Raw genomic sequence first — 12,009 nt, forward strand, 5'->3', positions numbered from 1 at the left:
GCCGCTGATGCCGGGCGTCTGTCGCCATGGCAACAGCCGCGTTGCACCCATCGAGGTGACGCACACATGCAAACTCGGCCCGCGTGCACATGGAAGCCGGTACATGCCGTCGCGAGAATCAGGTGTTTCGTGCATACACTGCACACACAACATCGCCGCCACGGTACCATCGCCCTCGCGCAACAACCCCGTACGACTTAAGGTTCCGTTTAACGAGAAAGAACCTCGCGCAACCTTTCCAACGCACAACCTCTTTCCGTTTCTCTTTCTCGTTCTCTACTCCTTCCTTTCCCTACACCAATTACCGCGGTAATCCGTTTAATTGACGAGAAATTCTGATGATTTTCAGCGACACGAAACGACCAACGAATAACCAGGAAGAAATCGAAATATCAACCACGGGAGGGAAGATGGACTCGTCTGGATTAAATGGTAACAAGAAGTTTAAAACGGTTCCCGAGGTGAAGAGATAGAGAAGTTTGTACACGGACTCGAAAATACCAGAAGCTTGGCTGGTATCGATTGATCGTACAAGCAAGGGGAAAGAGAGAGAGAGAGAGAGAGAGAGACAGGCAGACAGACAGACAGAGGGAGAAGACTTTGTGGATTTCCTTGGTTTTCGTAAAAGCAAACAATTGGAAGAGATCTGTTTTGGTAGAGTATCGATTATTGACATTCCGCTCGAAACTGCGGAGACACAAGTATTTCTACTTTCGCATTTATATATTGTTCTTTCGGTGCTGTACCAATCAATAAGCGTGCACGACGTAAAACACACGGTATCGCTCGCATCTCGTTGTACCCTCCTCCCCCATGGACGATGAGTCTCTGACGTTCGTCTTTATTCGTTTTCGTTTGACTTTTTTATATAATTCGCTCTTCTCTCTAATTTTACCGGGCCTGAAATACGTATCAGACGTTCAGGGAATTCTACGTCAACCGACGAGGACCTTCGACGATCGTTGACTCGCCACGCATTTTGTACCAATACGAAGAGCATACGGCGTTAATCGGAATCAGCTCATTAGCTCGTTGTTTTGGACACGCCGTAGCTCTGTTCGCCTTGTAAATAATAAAATCCATTTACATAATACGAATATATTAGAAATCGAATTTACACTGTACGAAATGGACTTTGTAAAAACGTTTCGCCTCTTTTACATCTATTTTTTTACAAACAAAACGATTCTAATATCGAAGTCGCTAATAGCAAAGGTAAAGAAGCCAGTTGAACGACGTCGTTGCTTCTATTTTAACCGCGATTAGAGAGAAGCCAATACTCGAATACCTGGACTAATAAGCTCAATATACTCTAAATTGCTATCAATATATGTACATACTTGGAGAAAGCGATATTCAGGCATAAAGGATCGAGATCCATAGATATGTATATAAGTCCGTATAAGATATTTTACGTTCGAAACTTTTGCAAAAAAAGAAAGGAAGCGAAGATAAAAATGTTCTACAAATCATAGCAAATATTCTTTATCGCGATAATTTTCTCAAACAAGCATAAAACGCAGTAGGTCATGTTCCTTCGGTTGACTGACTCACGCAACGCGATCTCGTTCCTTTCTCAACGACACGCGGCTTTCTTTTTCGAGAAGAAATTAGCGCGTGCAGTACAACCGATTTACCCTTTGAGATTATGTAACGATCAGCCACGAGTAGTGTCGACCGAATCCATATCGATCAAAGCTCGCGCGCTTAAATTTCGTGTCTGGAGGAGACCAGCATATTTCGAGGGATTTAAAGGACTTCGACGAGGCATCATCGGCCGGAACGCATGAACGCGGCCGAGATTAAAGTCTGCCTTTATATATGGCCCGGCTGGGTCAGGCTAGGTAACCATTCAAACTCTGACTGAACGAAAGCTGCAGATAGCCTGGGTATTAATGGACGACAATTAATAAACACGATAAAGGGTCATCTGAGATTTTCAAAACGCGTATAGAATAGATAAGCTACGGATACAGTGGACCTACAAAGTGGTCAAGCGTTAATGCCTGCCATCCATGAATTATCGATTCCGATTAACCCCGTTCATGGATTATCCCCATCTCGAAACCCTATTCCAAATATTCTCAGCCCTATTGTCATTGATACGTGTCAGTACGCTCGATAGCACGCCGGCAGTGTGTGTACTCGCTGCGGTTAGTCAATGGAGCCGAACGTTTCCGCATGTGTTTCATTGAAAGTAATAGGAACCAACATGACTGTGAAACACATAAATACCAACAAATATATGTCGGAGATGGAAAGACAGCGGGATTTCCCGTCCGGAATGTTAGGAAAAACCCCAATACACTAGTCCAGACTTTTACTATAGCCGCCCTTAAGTAATAAAAATAAGAAATAGTCTTAATGTTCTAATCTGACTTTATGACGATGGGTTTAGGCTCGAAGTGACATGGCAGATCACTGGACGTAGCCACGGTCACGGGAGGGACATGTACCTGACAGAGGTATGAAATGATTATATGGCTCTCCTTAAAAGCAAAGATTAACCCGAGAAGCGGTGACAGGAGTGTATAAGGGCAGCCTCTTTTGGGATTAGGGGAGTTAGTTTGTTAGTGAGTCGTTGGATGAATTGCCGATTGAGTTATCGGGAAGTTACCCGAATCGAGTAGCATGTTGATACTTGTCCTCCCGTGGACCGTGGATTCGTTATCGAACCTGAATTCGTTGTCACCATCATCTCGACCATCCTATTACCATTACTCATAGCCTCTTGTAGTGTCCACATTCGTACTGATAAATATTGGCTACATCCGCGACGGTAAAGTAAGTAAAGGTTCATCGAACGCCTCAAAATGCCAACCTGTCTCCGACATATATATTATTTTAAAGAAAATGTAACATTTTTATTTTAAGGAAGATATAATAAAGACATTTTATAAAGCATAACTTTCTCTTAATATTAAAAAACCAAAAAATGTATTAAATAAATATTCCAAATTATAGCTTATAATGCAACTTGTTCTACCATAATAAAAAAAGCCTGCCATTTATTTTCAATGGCTCTTCTAAACATTAAAATTTTAAACACAAAGTACAAAAAATCATCAGTGTGACTCCGACATATACATTACGCTATTCTCTGAATTTTAAAAGTCCGAAGGTAATCATACCTGAGGTGCTCCAGGTAGAATCTCGCCACATCTGGTGGTCGCCCAAGTGAAGTATCCCACCGCCTTTTACACCCCCTTCGTCCTTGGAGCCGCCCTCGTCCACGCCCCAAAGCTTTTTTGTCGAGGGAGCGATCTGAAACAATATCAGAAAACGGGTCGTAAGTACACGGGGTCAGTGAACACATTTTCAAACTCGGCGCGTGCTGACACGAAACTCCCAAGAGCTCGCGCCGCCTCGTGCAACGAAAGATACAAATGCGAACGATCGTATTAATTACACTAACCAACTACAGAGACTAGCTTAAAATTAGCGTATCTACCGTTTACAGAGTCGATCATCAGAGCTTGATATCCCTTGTATACATGCATCCTTTCTTAATAAAATAAGAATCTGGCAAATACCCTTCGTGCCAGCAGACCAGTCTGCTTCTACAGCTTCCCCTTTTTTCATAAACTTTAAAACTTTCATTTTTCGTTACACAACGTGTACCACTCGTAAGAGATACGAAGAAAAGTGTGTACAGTGTCAATGGTCGAAATGTGACTTGGTTCTCTATCGGCAGTCGCAAATATTGACATCGTTCTTTCTCTCGAGCGGCAAGTTGGTTCGGGATCGCAAAGTTTGGCGCAAAAAGATAATCTCAACGGAGGAATGGAAAAGACTCGAATCGAAAACGGAGGTGAGTCGTTACGTTCCATCGTGACCTGAACTCTGCTGCACTGTTCCCGACCTCACCTAACTAGAGGTCAGTGACGTAACCACGAGAAGCGGTGGGGATGGAGGGAACCATCGTCCGCAGATTGCGGGATCCTAGATGCAGGTATACTGCACGTGCGATGGTGACAGTGCAGCTCAAGAGTGCGGGCGTCTCGATGCATTTTCGTCCGCATCGTCACTCACGCCTGGTCCGTGGATCGTTAAACGAAAGTACCAAAAGGGAAGGGATGGGTTTCGATTCACTCGAAGCTACCTCGTTTCTTCTTTCAAGTCGCTTCTTTTCATCAAGTACTATTCATCGTGAAACGTCAACGACTCGATTCCCCGGAATCTCTATAAGCGTTTCAATCGAACGTCCCTCTCGGTAAATTAGCTCATTAAGTAGCATATAGTTATCGTTTCACCTTTATCGCTGACGTATATGAGCCACTCAAAATCCCAGCTGATTAACTCCACTTTTAAAAAAAATCTTATTTTTAACTCTACAACATACGACTACTATTTAACCTTCAAAGCAAATGATTACCATTGATAAAGTCGATCAATGTACTTTCTGTATGACTTCTGTAATACGGGTTCTGATTGATCTTTTAAAACAAAGAAATCGAAGTAAAATCAGCTGACTTTACGGGCGCGACGGCAGACTTTATAAGTTTGGCGAATTGGTAGCTTGGTAAATTCGATTGCTGTGTGCGTGGTATGTATGTAGTTCATAAAACGATACCAAGGAATCGAGCGTGTACACGCAACGCGTGGTATCGTAACGTTACCGCATCGACGCGACGGCGCTTCTGTGCAAACATTTCACACTTGCTCGGACAAATCGCGCGTTGTAGCAGATTATTTAATCGGTACGCGGACAAGACACGTTGCGAGACCTTCGATGAATCAGTATGATTCATCGACGAGACGCTTAAAAGTAAAAAAAAAGAGAAAAAGAAAAAGTACCGTGGGAGTACGAGGGATTCGAAATTTCACGCGTTTCCACGACGAAGACACACGCGATATTTATATTTTATTGATCAAGCAAACGATACCAGGTACAATAGCATCGTGCGTCATTCACCGAGTGGGTATAACAGTTCGAATACATAAACCACGAAATATCAAACGACGCTGTTTATCGTCTACGGTGCATCTGTAAGCGCATTAATTATATCTCGTGTCGAGACATGCTAGCGTGTGTCCTTTACAACGAATTAATCGTTATCAATTCTACGCGTGTATCGCTTTGCATGCAAGTCGTAAAAAACCACCGATAAAGAAACGTTTGATCACGTCACACGAACGAAATATATCTACGTGAGAACTTGGAGGTCTAACATGAAATTCTAAGGCCTGATTCCTGGCGAAACGCGTGCGTCTTTTCACCTAGTTCGACAAATCGGCGGATAAAAGGGAACAGAAGAAAAAATCGAACGGGTTGTACTAGTTTAGAAACCGGTTAGAAATCCCACGGGAGAAAACGTCGAAGGAGCGCACGAAGCTGATGATTCGCGCGTATCAAGTTGGAAAGCGAATCTTCGTTTGCATCATCTTACGGCACATTTTTGCCCAACCTGTATTTCGTGCCGTTCCACCGGGTCATGGTTTTACTCTCTTTCTCTGTCTCTTTTGTAACACAGCAGTGCTGCTGTTACTGTTTTTGACCACAACGTAGTAGCGAAAATATCCTTCGAAAAGACTGGGCGAGCAACATTCTCCGTTTGTGCGCATCGATGACGTTCGAATGACTTTCCAGATTGCGCGGCACGTACCCGTCATGCGATACACGAACTCTACGTAAAGGCAATGAGAAGCAAAGTTTGAAAATGATTGAAAGACTTTGGACCATTGTCACGCTACACGTTACGACTTTTAATTCTATATCCGAGGATTTATATACCAGGAAGATGTGCTCGAGCCAGCTGGGTACGTCGGTGATTCCCATCGTTCTTCACTGTTCCGGCGACTTCGTTGTATTATAACAATCACGACGAAGTTCTCTTTTACGCACACAAATGGGATGCGAATCGGAGCTACAGAGTGGAACGAAGGATACGTCTAAAGGTTTGGTAAGGTAAGGGTAAGGGTAAGGGTAAGGCTCGGTCAACCGGGGGCGATACGCCGTGAGTATCGACCGCGTCGCCGGCCGGCAGAGACGCTTTTGCACGTTAAGCACGACTACAGGGAGAAAGGGACGAGAAGAGGTCGAGAAGCGAATGAACGAGCAAGAGAAAACCCATCGCAAATTTTCTCGTTCCACCACCGAGAAACTTCCAAGAGGGAGGCTTCTCGATTCTCCACACCGTGATTCCCTACATTACGATTCCTGTGTACCGCAAGCCCATTAGCTTGTAAACGAACAAGTATAAACACGATTCGGAATAGAAAACAAACAAGAGAAAATGATAATTCCCGTTGATTCCGTTCGTTCGTTAGCAGAACGAAAACGGTAGCATTCCGTCCCCTGAAACCGGTCAGCGAAAACTTTTGCACATTCAGCGAAGACTGAGAAGAGTGGAACAAGAAGGGATAAAAGAGGAAAAAGGAGAAGGTAAAACGACGTGCCGCAGTCGTCATCTTTCGTACGCTAGACGAGGACAATATCGTTCTACCCATTCGAACCGGCCAGCAGCAGCAGAAGCAGAAGCTCTTTTGCACGTTGGCCGCAACGTCGTTGGAGGGAGAATTGCGAGGAGACGAAAAACGAGGGTGAACGAGCGAGAGAACAAGTCGAAGGGATATCGGACGAAAGAGTACAAAAGGAAACAGAGAATGAGACGAGACGAAAGAATACTGGATCTCTCTTTCATTGAACAAAGCCAACGATAGTTCGCTATACCCCTAAGCTATACCCCACCATACGTCGACGGAGCTAACCCCCTCCACGCGGGCCGCCACTCCAACTTCTCTCCCTACTCACCCCGCACACCCACGAGGTTCCCCCACCAGTGGAACGGCAGCGTGGATGTCGTCGCTAAACTGCCACGGGGCCACCGACCCCTCCCCAGGCCCCTCGGCCTCGGGTCACGGCCACTGTCCTCGCGGAGAATCAGCAGCACGAGGGAGGCGAACCCTGTTGTTCTCTCTCTTTCTTCATCTCTCCCTCGACCTCCTCACTCTACCCCTTTTCGACTCTTTCTCCAATTGTGCGTGTGCGTGCGCCTGCGTGAGCCAAATGCGTGCGCAGTAGACACGAAACAGAGAAGAACGCGCGATGGGGGTGGTTTTTGCATTTTGTTGCCCCGGTTTGATTTTTAATTAAAAAGAAATCGGCGCGGATCTGGCAATTCGTAGCTAACGCCATCGCTATCGGTTAACCGATGTAGTAACCCGAGCAACATTCTCGTTCGTGTAAGAAAGCATAGTACGATGGTTTAGCTTGTAGAAATTTTAGATAAGCGATACGTAATCCTGGAGAACAAAATACGCAAATCGATGTGTTTCGAAACGATACGACACGGGCTACCACAGTCGTGGCCGCGCGAAGGAGACGTTTACAAATAAATTTCTTCTTCTTTGTGTACTACACACTGCTGTTCCCGATGACGAATCTGCAAGCGTAACCGATGCGTTTAGGTTCAACGACATGCGCGTCACGTCACTACAAGTCACGACGCGATACGTCACTTTACGGCATAAACGAGGGAATACTATCCGACGAGGTAACCGCCACGTTCGTAGAAGAAACACTACAAAATTTTGTACCCAATGCTGGTCAAATTGAACTGCTCCCCCCGCCCCGTTCTACGTATAAATTTCCACGATACGATTCTACACAGTCCGAGTTGTTCACCCCTAACGGTCGAAGGGAGCCGGGAAAGCTCGATCGACTTTTATCCGGATAAATTTCCAGAGGAGAAAATCATTCGAACTCGTGGACGATTCGAAGATTTCATGAATATCTATTTTTGAATTACGCTTTAAGTTCTACAAGGTGAAAGTACAACATTAGAGAAACTGATTATACGATACGAGACGATTACACCAGCTATTAATACGATAATTTGCATACTACATACACATATAACATCTGAATTTAAATCACTCTGAAAGTATGTAAAAGATTATGCAATTTATTTATATGTACGATAGGAAATTTATAAAACTGGTATCCAATGTTCTAAGAATGAAAGTACAAGCAACATACGAATTATTCCGAATTTTAATAGGAAAGAACAGAAATATTATTGAAATTGAAACGATCAGTACATGCAATCCTGTTTTTTTATCCACTCGCTTCGAGACTCGAATCAGCGACAACTATCGATTATCGATGACGCTTTGCGTAAGTTCACAGACATATAAGCCGATGTCAATAAACATTTCCCTCGACGGCTTTCCCTTATCGTCAAAAAGTCTCATATTGTCATTTCAGGAAAACAGATTATCCACTGCTTAATAACTCCTTTGCATAGCGTTGCAGAACATTTCTTTCGAGGCTGACGTCACTTAAGAAACCGGAAACTGGTTTCACTCTTCTTTTATCGCGAATAGAATACGATAACGCGCGCGCGTGGGAGTTGTTTCTTACCAGTCCTGTCTTTACCGGTCAGCGTAGTCAACCATAATGTTGGCCATGATTCAAGTCCGAATATTTTGTCGACGATAGTTTACTTTTTCCGAGGATTCCTGTGTTTCGCGAGAAAATATCGCGTCTAGACGAGACTCTCATGGAGCGCGACTACAAAACGAGAATTTGGATAAAAAGGAAACAGCCTGATAATTTGCCGCCAAAAATAGAGAAGACAATGGAGAACGGTTCTTGTCTCTTGGATAGATTCTGCGTGAGATGTTTACCGTTTCTTTCAAAGGAGAGTTAACGCGTTGCAGAGAAGCACGGATGCAACATAATCGAAGAGCGACACTGATCTTGTGTAACGATTATCGTGGAGAGGCTTGCGAACCGTGGGCGTTAACTGCATAACTATCCATAACCATCTGTTACTGTCGGCCAGAGAGAAGAGAAAGTTCGCTGCAACGAGGTGACAACCTGATATTTTTATGTTGTAACATTATGTGTAATACTTTACAATGTACACGTCCATAATCCATGAGGATTATAATACCAACTTTCTTCGGGACATCCTACATCAGAAAACGTTTCGTGTGTAATATTTTTACCAGAGATTTGTAAAGTCGAATTACGACTACCTGCCATCCAGGTATATGTATCTGCCATCGAAAGCGTGGCAATGCGAATGACGAGGCTAATTGAAAACATTTTGTGGCAAGTAAGGTCAAACCTGAACCTCGAACCTACTAGAAGAGATAGAGTGACTCACGTAAATCAATATCACCTCCAGGCATATTTGCCGTTTGTATTAGTGCAAGAGAAGCGCGGCATCGTGCATCTGGCTCACGGATAAATGTATTTATTCTTTACGATTTTATCAATGCAGTATCGTTAATGCACACGGTTTCGAGGGAAGCTCGTCCGAGTCGGCGTCTCGGTCGGTAAGCCAAATAAAAACATTCGACGCGAGTCGAATGAAACGTTCCGCGACGAAATTCGTCGTCAGCGTAAAGAATCGAGTAGAAAGACTGGTAAGGGCATTTTACTACGATATACAATGGAAAATGTATTCTGAAACTATGTAAAGTAATTTTGAATAATTATATTCGTAAATTCTAAAACGAAATGGCTAAATCGTCACGATATTATCAGACCTATATTACCAAACTGTAAACATGAATGACGAACATCAAAGTGAAAATTTTCCATTGAGTTTTTCGGCACACGCACAATTCACATGTGTCACGACAGTCCAGAGAAGACCCTGACAGTATTTCAATCGATTAGGTGCACCCAAAGGGGGAACCACAAGCAAGGGGAAACATGCAAAACATAAAGCCGTATAAATTTAAATGGCACCGGTCCAAACAACATGGCCCTCGTACAAAAAAAGAATAGCTACGGACAAAATACGGTATTCATAATCTAACAGGATGCGAAAGGAACAAACTGATTGATAATCGGACCAAAACGAAGAAATCCTCCGAGAAGACGAAACACGTTTTTAATATTATACAATACAATTCCACCGCGTGAAACATTCTTAGTTCGTGCGAAAGTACATTAACCTAAAACAACGCGAACATTCTCCCGTACCTCCGGTTTGCTCGCTTATGTATAAAAGAAAGACAAAGAGCTCAAGGGAAGAAGAGAAGGAGAGAGAGGAAGGATAGAACTCCGAACTCCGGGCGTTTTACTGTAGAGTTCGAGGACATAAACAATGAAGAAATAGTTGAAGGAGCGGAGCGCTGCAAAGATTCAGTTCGGACGTCTAGATACATATTTTTTCTATGGTTGAAACGTGCCGGCAGCGCTCCATGGGTCCAAATTTACAGCTATCGTATTGAGAAACTTTCCCCTCTTCTTCAACGAGTCCTCTTTCCCATCGTCGAGACAGTTCTGAATTATTTAATCATTTTATAACACGACCGTTCGAAACCCATTGTTTTGTCTAGTTCCCATTAAAATAAACACGGCTCGAAAACTTGCCATCCTTTTGTCGTAAAGATACAAGGTAATGCTAATGGTTCGTTGTTATATTACAAGGTTAAGCGAATTCGAAGACCTGATTGGCTGAGTTACTGTAGGATACCTCCATGCGAGAGCACGTTCGTACGACTATCCCTGCTTACGATTCAGATCATCCGTTCTTTTTTACGGTATTTGATGATAGTCATCAATTTCACTTGTGGATAGTTTCGAAAAATTTTACCTTGATAGTTACGCGATATCAAGTATGTACTTACGAATGTATACGAATGTATTTCGATCGTAGTAAACAATCTAGGATCGATGCAAAAGAAAGCACCGATGTTGATATAATTTAACGTATTGCAAGTGCTTTCCTAATGATTGCACACCACTTAAACTTGATCATTAATTCGTTCGTTTTCTGCAAAACTATCCATTTAAATAACAATAACAAGGATGTTGTTTACGAGTTGTAATTATATCAATGATGAATAAAAACTGAATAAAAAGGTTAAAGTCATTCTTTCGGACATTTCTGACCTACCATAAAACGAAGCTATCAGCTTTTTCATAAAAAGTTTGAAGTATCCTTGAAAAAGGCATAAAACCTAATAATATAACAAAGTACTCGTTTGTTTATGAATGTTAGTCTGACAATATAAACTTGTCAATGCAATTACTGCATAAGTAACAATGAAAATATAGTTGTACTAATTTTTAACAAAACAGTGTTTTTTGCAACTATCAGATAACGTAAACACAAAATATTTTGATAGATACACTACGACTCTACACTATATTTAAATAAAGTAAACAAAAAAATTCATCATTATTTAACACCACTGATTGAAATATTTTTTTTACCGAAAGAACGATGAACAAAAACAACGCCAACAGGAAAACGAGACACAAGATAAAAATACACCGTTACACACGGTATTCGTTATTATATTCATTAAGTGTAAGATGAGCAATAAAAAGGTTATAAATGAAATAAAATCGTGATAATACAAAGTTTCCAAATTTGCAAAGGCTTTCTCTGACGAATAATACCCATTTTAACTAAGTTACGATACATGAGCGGCAACAGTGATTTGTACAACCAAGTCAAGTTCCCCCCTAAAGCTTCATAAACATGGAGGTTTCCATTGTGGAATAAAAGACTTCGAAACATAACCTACAAATTGGCAATGTTCGGCGACTCGTGTCGCGTGGAGAAGCAGAAATACGAAAAACTTGAAAATAAAAAAGTGTAATTGAACTGAAATAAATACCATGTCGGCCCCCAAATCCTTCATGTCGCAGTAAAGGAAAAGATCCCCCGGTGGTTTCATCCAGTCGCCTGTGCTCGTACCTGCTCCCTGGCCGTACCCTACACCGAAACTCTCCACCGTCTCCAAGGTACCCTCGGCACGGCGCGTCACCTTCGAGAGATTCACCGTTAACCCCGTAGTACACCAACAACGCGAACGAAAAATCGAACACACACTCTTTAACACGCACTATCCGGTAGACGAGGCTATCTTGGAGGAGATTCGTTGAATGTTGAGGATACGTTGTTGAAAAATAAGTGAATCGTACGTCGAACGGCGGCGTCGGGGCGCGGACGCCGATTCAGCCGGCACTGAATACACACCACTCCCGGTTGTTTTCACGTTCGTTTTTCCTCTGTGAACGCGGACAGACCTCTC

The 12,009-nt window shown here is 42.9% G+C and overlaps 1 protein-coding gene across 4 annotated transcripts in view; it reads right to left on the reverse strand.

The window, feature by feature from the left end:
* Window positions 1-12,009, reverse strand: part of LOC100742170 (pumilio homolog 2) — a 68,121-nt gene that overhangs the window by 50,923 nt on the left and 5,189 nt on the right. For 3 of the 4 annotated variants that reach the window (XM_012394525.3, XM_012394529.3, XM_033318366.1), the window contains 2 exons: window positions 11,593-11,742; window positions 3,132-3,264 (listed from right to left, as the gene is read on the reverse strand). In XM_012394525.3, the coding sequence (XP_012249948.1) occupies window positions 3,132-3,264; window positions 11,593-11,742 (283 nt within the window). The remainder of the gene's footprint in view (window positions 1-3,131; window positions 3,265-11,592; window positions 11,743-12,009) is intronic. The other variant, XM_012394528.3, reaches the window with a different exon arrangement.

This window comes from Bombus impatiens, unplaced genomic scaffold (genome assembly GCF_000188095.3).
Source record: "Bombus impatiens unplaced genomic scaffold, BIMP_2.2 scf_0091, whole genome shotgun sequence".
Lineage (NCBI taxonomy): Eukaryota > Metazoa > Arthropoda > Insecta > Hymenoptera > Apidae > Bombus > Bombus impatiens.